We start from the raw sequence: 24,709 nt of genomic DNA on the forward strand, positions 1-24,709 counted from the left end.
GACAATTATTTGACAGCTAATATTAATGATTATTATAGAGCCATTATGGTCATTTCGTTCGGAAATAGTATGCAATTTGGGGCAAACATTTGGTCCAATTAACCATAGACCAAATATTATTCGACTCGAGTGACGAGTCGTCCATTGGAAACCGAGAGTGTAGATATGGCATTTTCTTTTTAATAATTTAAATCTAAAAGTTGTCAGCAGTGCATTCCTGTCATACATTCTTAGGTTTGGGTGTCAAATATCAAAAAAATAAAAATATTTTCAATTTTCAAATCCCAATTTCTATTTTGGTCTAAAATAATAATAATTATAATCTAATTTATTAAGTTTATACGGCTAAGTAATTACGACGTATACATGTAATTCGAGATACATAAATTACGGCGAAGATTATTAGCATTATAGGTAAATATTTAATTTTTCACTTATCTTGATAATAGGTAAAATAGATTTGTAATGTGTATAATTAAGCCAAGAAATTCTATAAACCTATCAAAATTTCAAAATCATCATCAATTTAAGATAACGTAAAATTGTTCAATATTTTGGTTATAACTTGCAGTTACCATGACTTTGCTGCTTAAAAGCGTTTGGCGCAACGTGCTACGAGGAGGACAGCTTAACAACACATTGAGGTGTACCAGCTTTTCTAGTGGTAAAATATTTTCATTAGTTACATGCAACAATTTCTATAGAGTGCTAACAGCTCACTGTTTTGTAGCATGCTACTACGTGTCGTTTTACCGGATACTTAAAACTAAATCTACCAGGATTCCAAACGCGCCCAGGTCTGAGAAGAGCCTACAACAAACTCAGTTTGTTTCAATTTGTATGTTATAGTATTTTTTAGAAGACTTTACAACCTCATTACCAGTTTCAGTGACAGAAACTCGGTCCAAAACCCCAGACAACATTATGATGACCATAAAGACAGCACCAAGCGCTGGTGAAGTGCTGGCCGCAGTGCAAGCCAATCTGCCGCTGTTGACACATAGACACATGCTGCAGGCACTGAGGAGTCTGTTTGAACTGCAGAAAACTAGCAAGTATGTATTACTGCCACTTCACAGACACAATAGATCGGTCAACGTGATACAGGATCTGGAAGAAGCCCTGCACAGCCATCAATAAACAAGAAAAAGTTTTTTTTAGATGATGACGATCTAAAATTTTTCCTTTTCAGGTATGACAAAAACCAAGACACCAATGCAATAATAAAAAACCCAACTTTCAGTGTACTCTGTCAAAACTTTAAGAAGCACGCGCGTGCGCTTGAGACAAACGAAATCGTTGAGGCTGTCAAAGTACTATCCTACCTCAAAGTGCCCGTCGACTCTCTAATCGTCCAAACCATGCTGCAAATGATCAGATGTAATATAAACATGTTGAACACCCAACAGATTATGTTCGTCGATTTTATTTTGTCTCAATTTGACGAAAAGAATTATTTAGTAGACGCCCTAAAGCTGGCTTTACCTTTAGCATTCCAAATACATCTTCCTTTAGAATTAGACAACCAGGACTTACCTCTGTTGAGGGATATGTTAATTTACTCTTGCTCTCGCGATTTACCAGACCGTTGTATTAACAATGTGGTGACTGGGTTACTGTTGCACGATCAAGCGATAAATGCTCATATGGCCAAGTCTATAATATGGGCGTTATGCCAAGTTAACTGCACGGAGCAAGCCTTTCCTACTCGAGTCCAATTACTTAACATTTGCTGTGATATATTAACTCACTCGTTAGATAATTTGTCGTACGACGATGTGTTGAGGACAGCCGCGAGGTTGAAAGGGAGGATTTTGGAGAAGCATCCAGAGTATTATCATCAACAGCTGATGGATGCGATCGCTAATTACGTCATCAATAATAATGTTGACTTTGAAAAGGGATTGCTTGTTGCGAGAGTGCTATCGAGGATTGTGAGTATATTTATCTATGCAATATAACCTCTACCTTTCTACAGTTATGTGCGTTTTTAGCAATTGACTATTACTTGCTTTGATGGTGTAGGAAAACATCGGGAGGAAACCGGCATGCTTGAATAAACAACTGCAACTATTATAAACACCCTACATTTTAGTAAAACCCAGATTCAAGTTAAGCTACCAAATATTTAAATAAATTTAATAATTTTAATAAATAAACTTTAAATTTTTTTTAGACAAAACGTGTGCTACGTTTATTGACCAGTGCTTGTCTGCAATCAGACCTGGTGGCAAGTAATGATGCAGCCTAGGATGGAGCGTGCTTGCCTAGAAGATGCCTATTCACCCTTGACTTGAAGGTACCTATATTAAAAGTGGACGGCAAAACTGATGCTGGAAGGGCATTCCATATCTAAACTAGGAAAACTAGGAAGCAAATCGCTTGAAGAATTCCGACCTTCAAAATGTAGCTTTTATAACCTTTTCACAAGCTCTGAAATTTTTTAATGTTTCTAGGCTCACACACATCTTGCCCTAGTGGAATACCTCTGCCAAAAAGCCGCCTCAAACCCTGAGACATTATCGAACGCGCGCACAAACATATTCTTCGGATTTATCAACTGCTTGGCGAATAACAATTTTACCCCCGAACCCGACCAATGGGTAGAGTTGCGGAGGCAAATATCGGCCAATCCGGTACTCAATGCTACTAATGCCGCGTTACCTTGGGCAAAGCTTTGCCTCGAATTGGCGTCACTTGGGCATTATGAAGATAGGTTGTTGAACAGAGTGTTTTCTAAAGAATTTTTGGACGAATACTTGGCCAGGGATAACAACACTTTGGATTACCTTCAGTTACTAACTCTGTATCAGGCGGTACAAACGTTTTACAGTGAGGATTACAAACTGCCAGAGAATGTTCTGGAGAGAGCTAAGGACATGTATCCGGTTCACTCGTTGACTGGTGTGTTGGTGGAGCACTTGGCGAGAGGGCTGGGAGGGCCGGAGTATGTCGCCAAGAATGTGGTGCTACCCAATGGCATTGTTTCGGGTAAGCTCTTTTAATAAATACGCATTTAAAACAGAATAATTTTCGATATAGGTACTACGATAGATTCGATTTATAATACGCAAATACACAAAACATGGCGCGTACGCAACAACCAATAGCGTGCAAGTACATCGGCGTAACTTATAGAAGTGGTAGTACCTGCTGTACACAAGGCCTGAAATCGTGAGTCGAAAAAAATTGATGTTTACCACCTCGATATACTTTGTTAAATAGGCACCTAGTCTACCTATATGCAAACCAATATGAGGTTTCTTACAAGGCTTTTTTAGAGGACCTGTTTCAACCATTATGCTATGCATCAAGGTTGTGTGTGATCTTTCTTCTTCTTTCTTCTTTGGGGCTATACAGGTCCTTACTATCCCTGAATCACTGCGACCGTCTCCGATCTATTGTGTTTGCCTCCACTTCACACTTCCTTATCAAATCCTGTGGCCGCCAGATACAGCAGCACCTTCTTGACTGGATTTTGTGTGATGTTATGACACATGTTGTCTGAATCGTCCTCTAAAGAAGCCCCTATCTTGACTATGAATTCTGATGTCAGACAGTTTTTGGAGAAAACTACCATTTTGCTTATATTATACGTCATATACCATTACCAAGTCTATGGAATCATAATGCATGCTCTGTTTCTGATATGTACATTGTACATGTGCCAGTTTTTTTTGTATTTCAGATGTGCTAGTGGCTGTAAAGGGAGGATATCCCATGGAGTTGCCAGCAATCAGCAGCAACTTGAAACTGCCCCTCCAGCAACTCAACATTCCACAGGATGCCATTGTGTAAGAATTTTTTGACATACACCAACAAATCACACTGGTAAAAAATTAAAAAATGGTTAAAATCATCGCCACATCGTTCAAACGATCCTAAAAGTTAACTGTACTTGTTTTGGAGTGATCTTATGCGCAATAGTTGCGAAGTTGTTTTAGAGTCATGTACAGTGCGACAAGGCAATCTTGGCGCGTTGCAAAAATCGGACCGTTGCCGTCAAGTGTCCCCTTTGTTCTTGTTTGAATATTCTAAGCCTAATATTCTCCAACAGCGGCCTCCTGTCACTGTCACCAAGTGCCGAGAGAGCCATGTCGCACTATATGATACGGAACGGAACTGATCGTATGCGACGCTGACTCGAATCGACCAGTTTTTTTTCTTGATTTTCAGAATATGCATCATGAATTTCAACCAAGGCTGCTTCTCAATGAACAGCAACCGCCTTCGCGGACCGTTCCGTCTCATTCTAGACATACTGGAGAAGCAGAGCTACGCCACCGTGGCCTTCAACGTCAACGAGTGGCTCAGTTCGCCCGCGCACGAACGGACGCCGTACCTCATGAGGGAAATAGGGTACAAATGTGGGGAAATAGGGTTGAAATTGTCGGCAACTTGATAAAAAAATATTTGTTAGTCTATGGTTCGGTTGGACTATTGGCGCCAATTCTGTCGTGTACAAAACCTTAATTGACAAAAATCACGGTATCCTATTTGTAGAAATTCTTAGATGGACTTAAAAACTAGTGTGTTAAAAAGCCCAAACGCATTTGCGCTGCGCTTCCGGCGCGGCAAATATAGTTTATTTATATTTGAGTTTGTATGGAGCAAGGCGCACTTGAGCGTCGCGTCGCGCAGCGCAAATGCGTTTAGAACATTCAAAGGATGACCTTTTTAAAGTTCATTACAGTACGCGGCAGAAAGTAATGTACATCGACTTTAGAAGGAAATAGCAGATTTGTAGAGCGTTATCTCTGTCGTTGAGACCGACAAAACGTCATATTATATTGTATGAGTGACGGAGGCACCGCTCTACAAAGCCGAAATGTCATTCTAAAGGCCGATGTACATTACTTTCTGCCGCGTTCTGTAGTTTTGGATATGATAGAGTTGGTAGCTAATAATTTGTATAAAATTTTAGTGAAATAAAAGCCGATTGTTATGTTGACGTATATATTTAGTTTAATTTTTTTTTTAATGAAAATATTACAATAAAACTTAAAACTAGCCTTATCTAATTAATTTTAATTTGTAAATCATGCTCACAGAAAAATTAAAATAAGAATGTTCCCAGTTCCTGCGGCCATGCTAAAATTTGCTGTTTCATTCTACCAAAAAGAAGAAGACTCCTTTTTTCCAGTAGGTGGGTATAATTTACTGAGATCATGTTAGTTAATTATAGGTAATATTTTACTACTGATAAGTGATAACCTACATTTTAATCAGTTTTATTGAAGCAGGAATGTCTTATAATACCTATTCGTATTCCTATGGCTATTAAATGATGATATAGAATTTGAAGCTTGTGTAATTAAACATGCTTCATATATTATTTGAGTGTAACTACGTTTTATGAAAAATTACTTTTTGACACTACAGAAGTACATTATACAAAATGTCTATGGTTTTTACTGTGGCTGTGGCTGGGATTTTGACAGCAACAACAGCTGACTTTGAAGTTTGGAGGCAAACAACAACAAAAATATCGCGGTTGTTATCATTCTTATCTTTGAACTATTTTATTTTATATAGCTTTAATATAAATGAGTCGTTTATCTCTTTGTTAGACGGCTGATGTTGACCTTTTGATACCTACTTACATTTGCTAAAATATATTCCAACTTTAAATGAACGAATACCGTGTCTAACTTTCAAGTTTCAAGTGATGTTTTTGCATGGCTCATATTTATTAAAATGTTGTGTTTTGGTGTTACTTAGCGTAGTAACGTTGGGTGAGAGTAAGTATGGGTTCGTTACGTGGTCGTACGGGAAAGCCGAGGTGTCGGTCACAGATATATCAGCGGAAATTCCGGATGTACACATCGCTCGAGCAACTTACACCAATGAAATAAATACGACTGGGTATGTTCCATTATCATCTTATATAAATACTAGATGATGCCCGCGACTTCGTCCGCGTGGATTTAGCTTTTTAAAAATCCTGTGGGAACTCTTCAATTTTCCGGAATAAAAAGTAGCCTATGTCCTTCCCCAGGATGTAAGCTATCTCTGTACCAAATTTCGTCAAAATCAGTTGAACGGTTGAGCCGTGAAAAGCTAGCAGACCGACAGACACACTTTCGCATTTATAATATTAGTATGGATGACAGATTTATTTATAAAGTACTCACAGTTTAGTAACAGTCCTTACAGTGAAAAAATGGTAAGTCTTGGAACAAAATTACAACAAAATATATCTCAACTAAAAACTACAATAAACAATAGGTCGCAAACTCAGCATAGCATCACTGCTCACAATGCTCAGTGCTGGTTTTCAGTTTGCGCCATAATTTATATTGATTAATAAAAACGCACCGCGCCCGTTGCGTAACCTGTTTATTGATCTATAAAATTTAGTTTAAACTAAACCAAAAACAGTGACAAATAGAAGAAGAGCAAAAATTTCTTTGTTTAATATCTTCAATGATGTTAAATCAATCATGTTCTAGCTGGGCTTACTTAGAGCTGCACACTACTCCGGGCGCCAGTGATGAGAAGCAGGCGTACGCGGCCGGCTTCCTGGAGGGCTTCCTCACGAGGGACCTCATCTGGATGCACTGGCAGAATGTGCTCAAAGGGTAATGGCCAATAATTATTAAGGTGTGGTCTTTGTCACAACAGGGCGAAGGTGCTGGTAGGCCGACCGCCAGCTTCCTGAACCAATGGCCTCAAGAAGATAAGTAAGAAGGGAAGTATGTTTCAACATCATCATCATCAACCGATAGACGTCCACTGCTGGACATAGGTCTCTTGTAGGGACTTCCACACGCCACGGTCTTGCGCCGCCTGAATCCAGCGGCTCCCTGTGAATCGTCTGATGTCGTCCGTCCACCTAGTGGGGAGTCTTCCAACGCTGCGTCTGCCGGTGCGTGGTCGCAATTCCAGCACCTTGGAACCCTAACGTCTATCGGTTTTACGAACTATGTGCCCAGCCCATTGCCACTTCTGCTTCGCAACCCGTTGAGCTTCTTGTATGCTTCTTCTCAAATCTTTGTATGGGAAGTAATCGCCGTTACTCTGGCTGGAAAAAGAAGTGTATCAGCATTTTAGAAGGAATGCTCTTTGTTGTAGATATTGCTACAATAAGACAGAAGTGTGCGGCATGATTGAAGACTTTGTGGACCAGAATGAGGACTACATTGCATCCATGATTGCTGACAACCCGTCTGACCCATACTGGTATCAGGTAAGTTGTAACTTCTTAAGAAGATGAACTTAGTATTAAACAAGTTATAATCTTCTCTTCTATATATATAAAAGGGAAAGGCGACTGACTGACTGACTGACTGACTGACTGACTGACTGACTGACTGACTGACTGACTGACTGACTGACTGATCTATCAACGCACAGCTCAAACTACTGGACGGATCGGGCTGAAATTTGGCATGCAGATAGCTATTATGACGTAGGCATCCGCTAAGAAAGGATTTTTGAAAATTCAACTCCTAAGGGGGTGAAATAGGATTTTGAAATTTTGTAGTCCACGCGGACGAAGTCGCGAGCATAAGCTAGTCTATTTTCAACTGACTTCCTAAAAGAAGGAGGTTCTCAATTTGGTGCGTTTTTTCCTTAACTGATTTAAAAGGTAAAGTAGCTTTTCGCTGAAATGCGTAAGAGGTGCACTATACGCGGCACGTACGACCTTGTTACCGCGACCTGACAACGAAATCATAATACGAGTGAAAAACCTAACTCCAGAAGGTCTAAGGTCTAAGGACGTAGAGTCCGTCGAGTCCGGCGTCCGAGAAGGTTTCTATGATTTGTTCATCTTTTAGTCACATAAGGAAACCTATATAATTTGTAACTTGGGTGCAATGCACCTTTGCATTCGTTTTTGGTTGTCTCTGCATTTTTAAAAACTAGGATTTAATTCTTTTTTATTAATTTATTCTTTCGTCAAGTCAACTACAATTTTGTTTGCAGATGAAACTGTACTACATCCAAATTGAGGGTTTGGCTGTGGGGTACAATCAAGCGACGAGCGATGCGTATGAGTGGCTCACAGTACGCGATATTATGTATGTATAAAAATACATAATATATGTCTGTTTTCCAGTCCTGCAGGCAAAAATGACACTGGTCATCAAGTTTTTTTTTAATAAATAAAAATGATGAGCAAACGAGCTGGCGGGTCACCTGATGTTAAGTGATTACCGCCGCCCATGAACATCTGCTGTACCAGAGGAGCCACCAATGCGTTGCCGCATCATTTATTAGCAGAGATTGTAATTTGCATCGAAACATTCTTGGTTGGCGTCTCGTCCTTTTAAAAGACTAACGCTTGGCTGCAATCAGACTTTGCTCTCTAAAGAATTTGTAAGAAAATGATGTAGTGGTGATAATTAATGTAAACTTTAAACTAAGGCTACGAGGGTTCCAAACTCGTTCTGGTCTGAGAAGAAGCCCACAACAAACTCAGCCTCTGCCCACAAGAAGCTCATTCTTTTTATTATCACCAATTTACAAAAGCATATTGAACTGTCAAAGCTATAAAGGCAACTCATTCCCAAGCATTCTTATCATTTAAATATACCTACATACCTAAACACTTGCAAAGTCCTCGGCTTCACCTCGTCCTCCCATCATTCATTATTACTTTGGCGCCATCTCCTTGGACAAGGGGCAATAGAGTCGCCGTGTGACAAAATTCGATAAAAACTAACCTGTGGAGATAGGTCTTAGATATGAGTTTTATCGCTTCTATTATTTTCTCGTCCGTGCAGATGGCGCCTTGGCCGTATATTATTTTATTTCAGTCCTGGACAGTAATGTACTTTTTTTGACAAATATTCCACTTTCCCCTCCAACTAAGCGAAAAGCTTGTGCTAGGAGTAGGTACGACAATAGTGCAACGGGTGGGATTTGAACCGGCAACCTTTCGGTTTTCAGTCCGCTCCTTTAACCGTTGAACTATCGAGTCTCTTAATTCTTAACATTTAACTCTGTCGCAGTTGGCTAAACATGCTGGGTGACCTGGACGACATAGCGTTCGCGCTGTCGATGCCGCGGGAAACCCCCGAAGGCCTGTTGTTCGGCGAACATTGCAGCGGACTGATCAAGCTGCTGCCAGACCTCTCCAACCTTTACACCTCGCATGTCACGTGGAACAGGTAACCCATTTCATCAAAATCCCCATCAGCCATTGACTGCAATCTCACCTGGTGGTAAGTAATGATGCAGTTTAAGATAGAAGCGGGCTAACTTGGAAGGAGTATGGCAGTTATTATTAAACCCATACCCCTTTGGTTTCTACACGGCATCGTACCGGAACGCTAAATCGCTTGGCGGCACGGCTTTGTCGGTAGGGTGGTAACTAGCCACGGCCGAAGCCTCCCGCCATACAAAACCGTCCCAGCTTCGTTTTAGTGGAATTTCGAAAATCGGTGAGATCGTTGGAATCCGGCTTTATGTATATATCTTCATATTTACCCGAAAGCCCAAATACAAATTTTCACTTATATGACTTGAAAAACCGGCCAAGTGCGAGTCAGGCTCGCGCACCGAGGGTTCCGTGCAACAGTCGTATTTGATCGTCATTTTGCACGATAATTCAAAGAATATTATGCATATAAATAAGTAAAAAATCGTTTTAGAATGTACAGGTTGGTATAGTAATCTTACTTTATAAGTTGAAAATACTAATTATTTGTTCAAAACACTTTTTAATTATTTTTTTGTGATGTAACCAGAAATTCACGGTTTTCAGATTTTTCCCCTAATGCCTGCTATAAGACCTACCTACCTGCCAAATTTCATGATTCTAGGCCAACGGAAAGTACCCTGTAGGTTTCTTGACAGACAGACTGTCAGTCTGTCACATTCAGTCAGTGACAGGCAGACAGACACAAAAAAATGACCCTATAAGGTTTCCGTTTTTCCTTTTGAGATACGTAACCTTGGAATTTCATACCAACTTTCATCACAAAAACTTTGAGCGGAAAGCGCACTTTGATCTTCATTATCTCATTATGTAATTTTAAAAAAATATTAAAAAATAGTTTTTTTTCTAATATTTCCTAAATCATTTTGACGCCTAAAATTTATAGACCAATGCCTCAACTAATTTTGTTAAAGTCCTCTATCTTTTGTATCCCAGTTACCAGTCCATGCTGCGTTTCCAAAAGATGTATGTCCTGAATTACAAGTTGTCTCCTGACAGCGAGGAGCTCATACCGGGACGAAAGATGGCCTTCACCTCTTATCCTGGCTTTGTTCAAGTAACAACACTTTTGAAATAAATCTAATCTGTTAATTTTTTTATTTTATAGAGACAAACAGTTACAATTCGATAAATAGATAGTATATACATATATAAAAATACTTAAACCTAAGCAGTCTCCAATGAGAAATTAACACTTATAATAAAAACTATGTCCACAAGGCGATATGCCTCCCAAAAGACACATTTCGGATGATCAAGGAATCAAGTTTTGGCCTCAAAAAATAAAAATTTGTTTTTTTTAAATATTATAAAACTAAAGATATTCTTTAGTGAATTACGAGAGCCAAAACACGATTCGCACAATTTGACTTGATACAAAAAGTCGCGAATTTTCCCCAAAATAAGCATTTTTTACACAACCATTAGAAGAAAACCCAGTTTTATTCGATTGATATGAAAGTGTGCAACAAATTTGCGCTCGAGCAGCCCAGACTTTTCCATACATTTCGCCTTTGTGAACTAATTTCGCCTTAAAGCACGACTTGAGAGTAACCAAGATCTTTTGTCGGACGGAAGTAAAGCTCAAATGTCACTTGCGTTGAAATTAGCCACCATATCGAACATCTGTTTTGAACTTAGAGTATTTGTTTTGAAGCTGCCATCTTTTATCAAATTCTGTTGTTTTAATGTTTGAGAAAAATCTTTTGTCAATAATTTTCAAAAATGTAACCACGCGCGTGTTTAGTTTATTAGTTTACAAGTCACTCAGTTTATGCGATAAATCACTCAGTTTTATGCTGAAAAGTCACTCAGTTTTATGCTATAAGTCACTCAGTTTTATGCAGAAAAGTCACTCAGTTTTATGCAGAAAAGTCACTCAGTTTTATGCAGAAAAGTCACTTAGTTTTATACAGAAAAATATTATATTACTGGTATAGTAACTAATGGTTTATATTCAGTCCACAGACGATTTCTACATAATATCGACGGGGCTGGTGACCGCCGAGACCACTATCGGCAACAGCAACAGAACCTTATACGAATACATTGAACCAGTCGGACAAGTGAGTATATAGCACTGATACAAACATAGTATAGATAGATCATCGTCAACATCATCAATCCATCGCTGGCTCACTACTGAGTACGGGTCTCCACTCAGAATGAGAATGGTTAGTCTACTACATTGGCAGACTTCACACACCTTTGAGAACATTAATTATCAAAAACTCTCACGCAAGCAGGTTTCTTTCTTTCTTTATTATTTACTAGCTGATGCCCGCGACTTCGTACGCGTGGATTTAGGTTTTATAAATCCCGTGGGAACTCTTTGATTTTCCGGAATTAAAAGTCGGCTATGTCCTTTCTCGGCTGCACGCTATCTCTATATCAAATTTCATCAAAATCGGTTAAACGGATGGGCCGAGAAAAGCTAGCAGACAGACAGACAGAGAGACAGACACATTTTCGCAATTATAATATTAAGTATGGAAATATGGATATGCTTTTGCTTGATGACATTATAATTTGGTAGATAATGGAGTACGCGCGCGCGATGGTGGCCAACCGTATAGCTAGCGACGGCAAGCAGTGGGTGGAGACATTCCGACTGCACAACAGCGGCACTTACAACAACCAGTGGTAAGTGCTGGACATAGGCCTTGCCAAGAGCAGGCTACCAAACACGTTCCTCCGCCTTCCTCATCTATCCACTCCCCACCACCTTCTTCAGGTCATCGGTTTTTTTTTTTTTTTTTTTTTAATAGATATAGCGAGCAAGCGAGCAGGCGGGTCACCTGATGTTAAGTGATTACCGCCGCCCATGAACATTTGCAGCACCAGAGGAGCCGCCGATGCGTTGCCGGCCTTTTAGGAATTTGTTGGTCCGCCCCTTGAATAACCCCATGTTATAATCTAGTGGGAACACCGCCGATGGGAGTTGGTTCCACAGTTTGCACGTGCGTGGAAAGAAGGATCTGGCGCAGCGGACGGTCGAAGTGCACCAGACACCCAGATGGTGAGGGTGAAATTCCTTACGGTGGCGCGCGGTGCGGTTGTAGAAAAAAGAGGGTGGAATAAGGTCAAAAAGCTCTTCAGAGCACTCCCCATTATACAGGCGATAGAACACGCATAGAGAGCTAACGTCTCTGCGGTGCTCCAGGCTTTCCAACGAGCCGGTTAGTTTGGGATCGTCCACAAGTCGAACAGCCCAGCGCGGGCTGGAGCTCGTCCTACACTGCGCTTACTGGTAGGCGGTCTCCTCTCCAGAACACGTCTGCCCCATCGGCCGTCGGTTCTGCGACAGACATGACCTGCCCATTGCCACTTCAGCTTGCTAATCCTTTGAGCTATGTCGGTCGCTTTTGTTCTTCTGCGAATTCCCTCGTTCCGGATTTTATCCCTGAGAGTGATACCCAACATAGCTCGCTGAGCGACTTTTAGTTTGTGGACGAGGCCAACTGTCAGTGTCCGACCAGGGAGTCGATAATATGAGCCCCTCAATAATGAATGGAATGAGATAATAATCCATGAAACCACGAGCTTCCCAATCAATCATAACTTCTTGAAACATTTTGATTTCATGGATCCAAGTTTGTTTTGGGCTCTTTTCAGACCTGGGCGCGTTTAGAACCCTCGTAGCATTAGTTTTAAGTTTACATAATTAATTATCACCATTACATCTATCAGCAACTGACAATCAAACAACGTACAATGGTATAATTTGAATAAATGATTTGTACCGCGTATTTGAAAAAGTCAATAGTAGAATTCTGAAACCGAGCCACCTCGTTTATATTTTCTTCAATCTACGCAACATTGGCGAAGTAAATTGTGCGGTGGTGGCACTACCAAAAGCCACTAAGCAAGAAACAACAAAAAATGATTTGACCTTGACTTTTATAGGTATAACTTGAAAAATGGCGGACTTCCATGCAAACTTTTACCTCCTTTTTTTCCGACCTAATTAGGAAAAAAATATCACTGTAATTAGAATTCCGTGACTCGAACATTCAGGTATGTGGTGGACTACAACAAGTTCAAGGCCAGCAAGGGGCAAACCCCCGGCGTCGTCGAACCCGGCCTGCTGTGGGTCGTCGAACAGCTACCTGGCAATACTGAGGCGGCCGATCTGTGAGTATACAGACTAGGAATAATCCTCCTCCTCCCAGGGCCCCACCAACCTCTCGGTCATATGGGCCGAATCCCGCCGGTACTTGCTCTTGACGTGTTTCCCAGTGGTATATTGGGGTTTTCTATCAAGACATTCTATCAATTACCTATATAATTTAGAGCCTCGATAGCTCAACGGTTAATGGAGTGGACTGAAATCCGAAAGGTCGCCGGTTCAAACCACTATCGTCCTACCAATTCTTAGTACAAGCTTTACGCTTCATCATCAACCGATATACGTCCACTGCTGGACATAGGTATCTTGTAGAAACTTCCACATGCCACGGTCTTGCGCCACCCGCATCCAGCGGCTCCCTGCGACTTTACGCTTAGTTGGAGGGAAAAGGGGAATTTTAGTCAGCATAATAAACTTGGCTAATATTCTTTAAAAAAATACGAGCCCGGAGTTAGGTTACCACTGTGTCACTCCCATGTGGCTGGGAGAGCACGTAAAGCCGGCGATCCTGCACCTAATCTCTCTGCGGTCGTGTTGGATTTGCCGTCTCATCAGACTAGAATATGGGAATAGAGAATGCACTTGTGTTTGCGCACACACTTGTGCACTATAATAATATCTCCCGCGCAGATGACTAATCTCTGTGGAGATTGACTGCCGTGGCCCACATTCGATCGGGTGGACATTATTATTAGTAAATTTTATTTTAATCATTCAGATTTTTTATATTATTTACTATTTACTATATTTAAATACGAATTACATAAAAAAATATTCGTTTTCAGAACAGAACATTTAAAAAAGACATCATACTTCCCCTCATACAATATACCATATTTCCCTCGCATCTTCAACCTGAGCGGCGGTAATGACCGGGTAGCGACCTTCGGGGACTGGTTCGGATACCACACCAATCCTAGAGCCAAAATATTTGCAGAGAAACAGGTCAGTTTTATTAGATGAAGTTATATAGAAATGTCACTCAGTTTTATGAAGAAAGGTCACTCAGTTTTATGCAGAAAAATCACTTAGTTTTATGCAAAAAGCTTACTCATTTTATGCAGAAAGGTCATTCAATTTTATGCAGAGAAGTCACTCAGTTTTATACAAAAAAATTATTCAGTATTATGCAGAAAAATCACTCAATTTTATGCAGAAAAGACACTCAATTTTATACAGAAAGATCATTAACGTTCGTCTAGCAAAGTCCTTAGTTTTAAGCAGAAAGGTCACTCAGTTTTATGCGGAAAGGTCAATCAATTTTATGCAAGAGGTCACTCAGTTGATGTGCAAAAAGGTCACTCAGTTTCATGCAGAAAGTTCACGCAATGGTTCAATGGTCGTAATGTAGTGATGGCATTCAGGCTAACATCGGCAACGTCCGCGACATGTTCACGACGATGCGCTACAACGACTTCAAGCACGACCCGCTCGCGCGCTGCGAGTGCCGCCCGCCCTACAGCGCTTGTAACGCCATCGCTGCGAGAAACGACCTCAACCTGGCCAATGGTAAATCTATATCTAAACATATAAAAGGAAAAGCTGACTGACTGACTGACTGATCTATCAACGCACAGCTCAAACTACTGGACGGAAAGGCATGGAGATAGCTACCATGACGTAGACGTCCGCTATGAAAGGATTCTGAAAATTCAACATCTAAAGGGGTACAAGGTTTTGCATGAAAAACAAAATCTTAAAATGTTGGCGGCGGACAGGGGAGAATGATTTGTTGTGATTGGTGGACTCAAAAGTCACGTAATCATCTATGTAGTCTTATGTATGTCTATTATATTTAATTTGTATGTAGTAGTGTATTAATAATATGTATTTTATATTCTTATTATATGGTTTAGTTTATATACCTATTAGTATTTAGGTTTATTTTACACCACCTCCCATTGTCCATTTGTTCGTTTTTTCCCTAGCGTTAAGGTTGTCTGGAAGAGATCGCTATTTAGCCTTTTTGTACCTACTTTTAAAGATTTCTTTTTGTAACCTGTCATTTGTGTTTCTGTGGTGCAATAAAGTATATACATACATACATACATACATGTGCGGAATGAGGGTACCGAACGGGCGTGGGCCGACTTTTACGCTAAGCAACTGCCGCTTGGCGATCGGGGGTGTCCGGCTATTAGGAGTCTATAGGTGGTGGTCTGTGCTTATAATACAACTAGCTGATGCCCGCGACTTCCTTCGCATGGAATTAGGTTTTTAAAAATCTCGTAGGCACTGTTTGATTTCCCGGGATAAAAAGTAGCCTATGTCACTCTCCAGGTCTTTATCTATACCCATGCAAAAAATCACGTCAATCCGTTGCACGGTTGCGACATGATTGAAAGACAAACCAACAAACAAACACACTTTCGCATTTATAATAAGGTACGTTAGCTTAGTACTATTATATATTCTGTGAATAAGGGTACTGACTAGCTTATGCTCGCGACTTCGTCCGCGTGGACTACACGAATTTCAAACCCCTATTTCACCCTCTTAGGTGTTGAATTTCCAAAAATCCTTTCTTAGCGGATGCCTACGTCATAATAGCTATCTGCATGCCAAATTTCAGCCCGATCCGCCCAGTAGTTTGAGCTGTGCGTTGATAGATTAGTCAGTCAGTCACCTTTTCCTTTTATATGTTTAGACTATGAATCGTAGGTACATATCCATTCCGCGCGCTCGGCCACCGCAGCCACGGCGCCACGGACGCGAAGGTGACGAGCGCGACCCTCCGGCGAACGTTGCAGTTCCTGTCCGTCGCCAGTCCTACCTATAACATCTCCAGGGGCATACCGCCCTTCCGGTGAGACCCTATTTATTTATAACTAGCTGACCCGGCCATTTTCGTACCGCCTAACAGTCGATTTTTTGATACTTTAAATTTTTCTCTCCGTAAGAACCATCCTCATATTTCAAGGAATATTATAAAAAAGAATAATTAGCGAAATCGGTTCAGTTGTTCTCGATTTGCGATCAGCAACACATTTAGAGATTTATATTATAGGGACTAATTTGTTTGTATAGGGATTTGGAAAAACCCGGTTTTATTCCTATCTACATTATAAAGAGAACTTCTGAACATCTATAGTTGACGCATTTTGAACTGAGTCGTCGAGTTATCTGTCTGTTTCGCTCGCACTAACAAGTCGTAGGTAAGTGCGAGCGAAACAGACATATAACTCGACGACTCAGTTTAAAATGCGTCGACTATAGATTGGTTCAGTCGTTGTGCCGTGAAGAGAGAACCTTTTCTTCATTGGCAAAGTTTTGATTGTCCGCGGAGGATAAAAATGGATCACTAAGAACTTGTATCGCATAATGGACATGACGAACTAATTAAAACTGTAAAGTGTAAAACATCATACTAAAAGATGTACGGACTTTTGTCCTCCGCCCTTCGTCCTTTAGTGATTGGTACAGCATCAAAAGCTTAGCGCAAGTATCAACAACAACTGTACAAAGTTTCATCTCAATACACGAATGCATAGCTAACGAACAGACAAACTTTAATTAGTCCGATCTGATACCTAAAACTTTTCTAATGGAATTCACAAATATTTTTTTTCAAGGTGGAGTGAATTCGACATGGGTCCACACATCTCCCACGTCGGCCACCCTGACCTGTGGATGTTTCCGCCCGTGCTGCACCGCTGGGAGTGGGGATAAACTCGCTTTTAACTTTATTACTATGTCATAAGAGTCAATTTTGTTTATAATTGTGAATCTCAAAAATACTCATTATTTTGACCTACTTTTTTATTAACATAATTTTCTTTTAAACTAAGACACCTTTGTAACATATTTACTAGATTTTATTATCAAACATATCATTTATTATTAAATATATTATGTTATTAATTAAAACGTTTTAATTTTAATCTTTGTAAAAAATCAGAACTCTAGATACTCTGGTTAATACGATGGACGAACGGTACATGTAGAGAAAGCCAGCGCGTGCCAGATCTTCGTTATTTTATGAAAGCTGAAAGTTTATTTTTGTATTGTCCCCAACACAGGGAGGAACGATCAGCGACTATGAAGTTTGGATCTATTTATATTTTATTTCCATAACAAATATAGGTTGTAACACCCTTAAGTTTTTTTTATATTTCCTTTCGAATAGTATTAGAAATCACGTCATGCATTGCCAGACACTTAGTATTGTGGCAACCCCTTTTTTTCTACGCATATGCACGAATCGCGCATATGCGTAGAAAAAAAAGCAAACGAATACGACTTAAAACTTAAAATAAAACTCAAAACTTAATGTGACAACATATTTAATATACAATGGAATGAGTATTGACTATAATATAATAATAAATGATTTTTAAAATACAGTAAGTTATTTACTTATAACTTACTAAAATTTTACACTTGTAAAAATTATTTTGCTCACAGGCAAACATATTTTTACCACATAACTTTTTACTACATTTTTACAATTAATTATATACTTAGAAGGCGTTATTTATATAAAAATTCATGATAAACTTTTGCAGTTGAAAGTTGAAATATTTATGTTTTAAATTATAACATTTATTTTCAGGATTATTTTTAACTGCCAATGTATACAATACACCAATAATCTAGTTTCATCTACTCTACAATATAACTTTATTTTCGTATCGTACATTACATTATATAAATTACTCTATAAAGATAAATTATTTAAGGCTAGAATCAAGTATGAGACTCATATAGGATCAATTCACTGTAGCACAGAGTCGAAGCGCATCGAAGCATTAATCTGAAACTTAACATAGCAAATTCACCCTTATCTCCACACAGTAATGCACATATTCCTTCTGAGATAAAAAGAAGACGCGCGAATTCCCGCGCATTCGACGGAATTCGTGAGTCTGAGCAAGACCAACGCTGATTTTACGCGCGTACTACTTACACGTAACAGCGTGCGAACGCGCGCGAATTCACGCGAATACGCGCGCATTCATGTAACCTAGTTTTAATTGTGTAGCATTTGACGCGTCGATTCGTTTTGACTCTGCGCTAGTATGAATTGACCCATAACATGCATCTTATTCTAAGGAGTTGAGCATGAGCAGCTGTTTCAGTACTTTAGTCTGGGAGGTTTCCCGGATCTCTCCCGCCAGGAACATCTCATCCACTACTGTGTATACCTGAAAATAATTAAGAAATATTTATAATCTAGTTACGTAAGCGGCAGCCAGAAGGATTTTGAAGGAAACGAAGATAGACTTTTACTAAATTTATTCTATAATCCTTACATTTTAACCTTTATTTATTTTTTTCTCTCGTGAGGAAAATCCATACATCCAAATTTTGAGGTACAGAACCCTAAAAATTAAAAAGAAGAAAAGAACAAAACACTAAAGAGATTGCAGTCAAGGGCTAGCTTGGATCTGAATAACAGAATAAAAATAAAATACTAACCTTATAGAAATTGAAGACTAGGTCGAGTTCGCACACGTTGTGGAAGTACTCGTTGAGCACCTCCACAAAGTTGTGGATGGCCTCCAGGTAGCACAGGTTGTTGTCATTCACGTCCACGCAGATGCAGAAGTACAGCCCCGCGTACCGCCGGTACACTATCTTGAAGTTGCGGAACTGAAACAACAGGAAACCAATAACCAACATCTTAATATATAAAAGGAAAAGATGACTGACTGAATGATCTATCAACGTACAGCTCAAACTTCTGGACGGATCAGACTGAAGTTTGACATGCAGATAGCTATTATGACGTAGGCATCTGCTAAGGAAGGATTTTTGAAAATTCAACCCCAAAGTGGGTGAAATAGGGCTTTGAAATTTATGTAGTCCATGCGGACGAAGTCGCGGGCATAAGCTAGTCTAACATAAAAATTATTTTGACGATTCAAAAGCACTTGCAAAAGTTTATTTGAATTTAAATAAAAATCTATTCTATTCTAACCCCTATACTGTTTGTAGGGCAGGTGGAAATACTATAGAAGGTTGAGAATTTTAGGAGTTTTCAATCTTTTACTTTTTATTGTTCTGATGATTATTTTAAGGGTTCTGTAATTGACGAAAACGAATTCATGAAAACCACCTCATGAGGATGATCTGGTGTCGAGTGAAAATTAGAAAGTTAGATTAGAACATAAAATAAAGCCAACATGAATTTATGTTATATATAATTTACAAGATTTGTATAAAACTCCCAACTTGTTCACGGTGTACCCATCGTTGTACACTTATCGTCAATGGAAGATTATAGAGGAATGGAAAAATAAAAGAACACTACCCTATTTGAGTCGTTACACTACACTACAGTACTTAACTACCTACATCTAAATATCCAAGTCTTACCTCAACAAAGTTAGTGTGTTTGGCGTCACGGACGGTCACCACGGCGTGGACTTCCTCGATCAGCTTCTGTTTTTCATCATCATCGAAGTTCATGTACCACTTCGCCAATCGAGTCTTGCCCGCTCGATTTTGTATTAGGATGAAGCGAATCTGAACAAATTAACACATTTTGAACATAATATCAGTCTTCACTGTTGCAGGGAATATCTAATTGTTTCTTACCATTTTAATTTTTGATTATTAATGTAATTTTATCATAGAAAATGGTATTATACAGTGGGAAAAAGTTAGGAAATCACAGGAAATTAAGAAAAACGAAAACGCCTCCCCTTTTGCAGTGATTGTCAAATTGTCAAATGTCATCAAATTAAAGTGACATTAACTTGACGTTGACCACAGATAACTTGACTGACCACAGATTACTATATACTAGTCTAAGACTGACAGAGCAATGAGCATAATTATGTCTATGATTTAGCCACAGAATAATAATGTAATAACTAGGTACATTGAAATAAAATCGATTTCTTCGTTTCGACTTGGAAATGTAGACTTTTGTCCTGTTTTTCAGTGGTTTTTCATGAGTATGACTCATGGCAATCCATGTGTAATCCATGATTTATTATCGAGCGTCTCGATCATCAATGCTTCCAAAGCCAAAGTACTCAGTGCACCATAAACAATAAGTTTTAGTTTGTTTTCAACTGGCAAGTGGCAACACAAATATTGAGTTGTTTTTTTTTCATTTTTCAATTTAGTGAATTTTTGACGTTGCTGGTACTTGTCGGATTTATCAAGATTTTTCAATGTACAATTGTAAATGTAGTGCTTACGAAGATATTCCATAGTTCTAGGATTATTCAATATGTTTAAATAAGCACAATAAAAGTGAGGTCCATTCATGACGCCCACGAAGACGGTCGAAGTAGAAATGGTGGTGATACGAAACAGAAAAACTGTTATGAAAGACGGGATCATGACGATGTCGGGTATCGGAGAGCCTTCCGTGTTCCACGCGCTGGTAGTGATCTTCCTGGAGTTCTTCGCGTGGGGCCTGCTCACGATGCCCATCATGACCGTGCTCAACGCCACATTTCCCGAACACACATTCCTCATGAACGGGCTGATTATGGGCATCAAGGGCATTCTGTCGTTCCTGTCGGCGCCGCTCATAGGCGCGCTGTCGGATGTGTGGGGACGCAAGTTTTTCCTGCTGGTGACGGTGTTCTTTACGTGCGCGCCGATCCCGCTCATGACCATCAACACGTGGTGGTTCTTCGCGATGATCAGCATCAGCGGCGTATTCGCCGTCACGTTTTCGATCGTGTTCGCGTACGTGGCCGACGTGACGACGGAGGCGGAGCGCTCGCGCGCGTACGGGCTGGTGTCGGCCACCTTCGCGGCCAGCATGGTGATCTCGCCCGCGCTCGGCACCTACCTCATGCACACGTACAGCGAGTCGCTGGTCGTGGCCGCCGCCACGGCCGTCGCCGTGCTCGACGTCTTCTTCATCATGGTCGCCGTGCCCGAGAGCCTGCCCGAGAAAGTTCGGCCGAGCGGCTGGGGCGCCAACATCAGCTGGGAGCAAGCGGACCCGTTCGCGGCGTTGAGGAAAGTGGGCGCGGAACGTACGGTGCTCATGTTGTGTGTGGCGGTGTTCTTGTCGTACTTGCCGGAGGCGGGAGAGTATTCGTGCATATTCATGTACCTCAAACTAGTGATGGGCTTCGGTATGACGAAAGTGGCGATCTTCATCGCGCTGGTGGGCGTGCTGAGCATCGCCGTGCAAGTGGTGCTGGGCTTCCTGATGCGCTCGCTGGGCGCCAAGCACACCATCATGCTGGGGTTGCTGTTCGAGATGATGCAGCTCATGTGGTACGGCTTCGGCAGCCGCTCGTGGATGATGTGGGCGGCCGGAGTGCTGGCCGCGCTCGGCTCGGTCACGTACCCCGCGATCAGTGCGTACGTGTCGGTGAACAGTCGCGCGGACAGACAGGGTGTAGTGCAGGGCATGGTGACGGGGGTGCGCGGGTTGTGCAACGGCCTGGGGCCGGCCATGTTCGGAGTGATATTCTCGCTGTTTCACGTGGATCTCAACGAGGAGCACGCGGCCGCTGACATCGACCGTCCGGACGAGGAGAAGTACACGCGGCTGGTGCCCGGGCCGCCGTTCGTGTTGGGTGCGCTGCTGGTGATCTGCGCCCTGCTAGTGGCCGCGTTCCTGCCGGAGGACGGGACGGTGGGCGCGCGGCGCGCGTCTCCCGACCTGCGGTTCGAGATGGAGCACGGGCGGCGCGTGGCGGGCCCGCTGTCGCCGCTCATGGCGCCTGAGTCGGCCGCCCTCTAGCTAGCGGCCAAGGCCGGACGAGCGGCCAGCGTGTAGACGGGCGGCGGCGCGCTGTGATGGCGCCACGGAGAATGCATTTAGAAGGTACCAAAGTGAACTGTGTGAACTAAGTGAGTCCACATTGTATTGCACCGACTACATTCCTGCTACCATCTGTTGATTTCTGCTTGAACTGCCCCCTAGCAACCAACTTACAATCATCACAAAGCAATTATTCTTGGTATTGCTGCAGCACACTTACTAACAGACACGCTAGTGAGACAGTGTCAGCCGATTGAAAGTGACCATGATCATCACAGGTAGCTGTTAGAGTTTGGTGCTAGGGTGCTGATGCTGATGCTGATACTTGTTCGTGTTTTTTATTAAACTTTATACTTATTTTTGTAATAGTTTCCGATGGCTCTCGAGGGCATGTACATATTTATTGAAATAAAATAAAACTAAGGTTGTTTTAAATTATGTTTAATGTTTTGAGCTTAACATCACCACATCTTGGTTTCATTAGAACTAACTAAAGGTCAATCTGAGACCTTTGATTCTTTTTAAGAATAATATTACTAAATGCACATAAGGAGTCCATTAAATGATTCAATATAATTAACTTTTTCCAATATCAATGACTTCACTTTACCAGGTGTTTATCAAAATCATAAAACTTCATATTATCACAGTTTTACGATCTTAAAACTGTTATTATCATGATAATGTTGTATGAAATATTCTACCATCGCATCTGTGTGATATTTATTCAGTCTGCATGTTAGGTTTACTTGAGCTTTAAAGACATTAATTTCTGAACAAGAACACAACAGTTCAATGAACATCTTGAACATTTGTTTTTTGCTGCACTACAGGTATAAAAATAATTTTATTAATTTTTTTGGGACTAAAAGCAAATTTTTTTTATCCAAGTAATTCTTCCTTAGGATTCTTGTGGTTAAATTAGTTTAACCTCCACTTAATAATTTTCTTTTATTTTTAAACTAGCTGATGCCCGCAACTTTGTACCGTTGATTTAGGTTTTAAACTCTTTGTTTTCCAGGATAAAAAGTAGCCTATGTCACTCACCACTTCTTAAACTATACCCATGCAAAAAAATCACATCGATCCGTTGCTCCGTTGCGACGTGATTGAAGGACAAACCAACAAAAAAACACACTTTCGCATCTATAAATAGGGGTAGTGATAACTCAGCGTACGTACATAAAAAAGGTAAATATAGGCCCATTTGAAATAAGCAGGAATGCTTGTATTTACTACTTTTCAACTACCAGACCGTATTAATTAATTATTATAATATTGATTAGATAGCTACTGCAAATGAGTTATACTGATAACCTTGACATAAAGTTACCTATTGTGGATTAAAAAATATGATGTGACTAACATTAAATGTTAGTCAATGGAGCAACTTAGTCACTAGTGACTAAGCTCCGAAATAGAGAAAAAAAAATATGTTATTGTAATACTTAATTACTTGCATATTAAGTAGTTATTTTATTTGTCACTAGCCTGCGACTTCGTCCATGTGGGCTATACAAATTTCAAACCCCTATTGTAGTCCCCTAGGAATTGAATTTTCAAAAATCCTTCCTTAGCAGATGTCTACGTTGTAATCACGGAACAGAAATGGTTGTTATAGCATACTAAACAGCTCAATCTGTTTAGTAGTTTGCGCTGTGCATTGATAGATCAGTCAGTCAGTCACAAATATCTAGACTGAATTTACAGGTCTAAAAGTAGTGCCATCCTTTTCTGCAGGGACCAATGTGAATAAGAGAGCAATTATTTTAGATTAAAACTTTATTAGCTCAATATAGTTATCAATATCTCAACAATTTTCTTTTAGAATGAGAGAGCCTCTCAGAAGCTTAAGCAATAGTCGACAACGTTGGCCAAATGTGAATTGGGAGACTTCAAACACCTTTGAGAACATTATGGAGAACTCTCAGGCATGCAGGTTTCGTCTACCCAATGTTTTCCTTCGCTGTCAAAGCAAGTGATATAACATAATATAAATCCTAAAGGTTACAAGTGCATGAATGGGATTGAACCCTGTACCTCCAAAACAGGAGGCACAAAATCTTAACCACTACGCTATCTTGTTTATCTCAAAACATTGTTATCATCAAATAATAAAACATTAATTGCTTAGCTAAAGTAAATGAGACTCATAAAAACATCTAATCAAAACTGCAGTGGATTTTATAAGGGCAATTAAAATTTTAAATCAACTTTTATTTTACAACAATTTTTAAATAACATAATTCCTTCAGAACCATTGTTATAGCATTAATATATGTATATTATAATATTATATAAGATAGCATCAGTGTATTTTTTGATCTGGAAATGACTACTCATTGCAGCCTTGTTTATTTCCTGTAATTCATATTTTTATTTCCGCAAATTGCCTATTTCCTTCTAAATCACGATTGAAATTTTAATATTATCAGTTTTGTTATTGTTATATTTCCATAATGACTGTTATTTAAATGGTTTAAAATAAATAGTGGAAATAGCTGATATTGTCAAATCCAATGACTGTAATTTCGCCACAGCATTTGAACTCTGTATTTACTAATACAGTTCTTGCAATTCACGAAGGCTAGTGAACTTTACTTGTGGTAACGTCGTTTACATGGTCTTTGCGTAAGTGTGCGTGCATGTCGGACCAATCAGTCGCGAGCAAGCGCTGTCAAACGCACACATTTAGTGTACCTTAGGTATATCAATACAACTTAAACAC

General features: G+C 40.1%; 5 protein-coding genes across 7 annotated transcripts in view; 3 read left to right on the top strand and 2 right to left on the bottom strand.

Annotated features, from left to right (window-relative positions):
* LOC117990791 (uncharacterized protein DDB_G0287625-like) overlaps nt 1–24,709 on the bottom strand; it is a 242,750-nt gene that overhangs the window by 181,033 nt on the left and 37,008 nt on the right. The window lies entirely within an intron of this gene.
* On the top strand, nt 218–4,955 carry LOC117990626 (FAST kinase domain-containing protein 2, mitochondrial-like). Of its 2 annotated transcripts, none has more exons than XM_069504486.1 (7): nt 218–414; nt 572–664; nt 890–1,055; nt 1,193–1,934; nt 2,457–2,991; nt 3,689–3,794; nt 4,177–4,955. In XM_069504486.1, exons 2-7 carry the CDS (start codon nt 577–579, stop codon nt 4,400–4,402), a joined length of 1,863 nt encoding a protein of 620 aa, XP_069360587.1. In that variant the 5' UTR covers nt 218–414; nt 572–576; the 3' UTR covers nt 4,403–4,955. The 2 variants fall into 2 exon arrangements, with proteins under 2 accessions (XP_069360587.1, XP_034833978.1); XM_034978087.2 differs by having other exon boundaries at nt 219–414; nt 884–1,055.
* LOC117990630 (putative phospholipase B-like 2) lies at nt 5,446–17,176 on the top strand. Its single transcript, XM_034978093.2, has 13 exons — nt 5,446–5,865; nt 6,453–6,581; nt 7,075–7,189; nt 7,930–8,024; nt 8,958–9,116; nt 10,103–10,223; nt 11,128–11,232; nt 11,703–11,809; nt 13,184–13,300; nt 14,081–14,240; nt 14,660–14,804; nt 15,957–16,101; nt 16,868–17,176. Exons 1-13 carry the CDS (start codon nt 5,669–5,671, stop codon nt 16,962–16,964), a joined length of 1,692 nt encoding a protein of 563 aa, XP_034833984.1. The 5' UTR covers nt 5,446–5,668; the 3' UTR covers nt 16,965–17,176.
* AP-2sigma (adaptor protein complex 2, sigma subunit) lies at nt 17,562–19,995 on the bottom strand. 2 transcript variants are annotated; one of them, XM_069504488.1, is made up of 5 exons: nt 19,836–19,995; nt 19,614–19,763; nt 18,714–18,887; nt 18,326–18,439; nt 17,562–17,998 (listed from the first exon to the last, which is right to left on the bottom strand). In XM_069504488.1, exons 1-4 carry the CDS (start codon nt 19,836–19,838, stop codon nt 18,338–18,340), a joined length of 429 nt encoding a protein of 142 aa, XP_069360589.1. In that variant the 5' UTR covers nt 19,839–19,995; the 3' UTR covers nt 17,562–17,998; nt 18,326–18,337. The 2 variants fall into 2 exon arrangements, with proteins under 2 accessions (XP_069360589.1, XP_069360588.1); XM_069504487.1 differs by having other exon boundaries at nt 17,562–18,439.
* LOC117990634 (hippocampus abundant transcript 1 protein) lies at nt 20,338–22,581 on the top strand. The gene has a single exon (XM_034978105.2). It carries the CDS (start codon nt 20,515–20,517, stop codon nt 21,958–21,960), a length of 1,446 nt encoding a protein of 481 aa, XP_034833996.1. The 5' UTR covers nt 20,338–20,514; the 3' UTR covers nt 21,961–22,581.

This window comes from Maniola hyperantus, chromosome 18, assembly GCF_902806685.2.
Source record: "Maniola hyperantus chromosome 18, iAphHyp1.2, whole genome shotgun sequence".
NCBI classification, from domain to species: domain Eukaryota; kingdom Metazoa; phylum Arthropoda; class Insecta; order Lepidoptera; family Nymphalidae; genus Maniola; species Maniola hyperantus.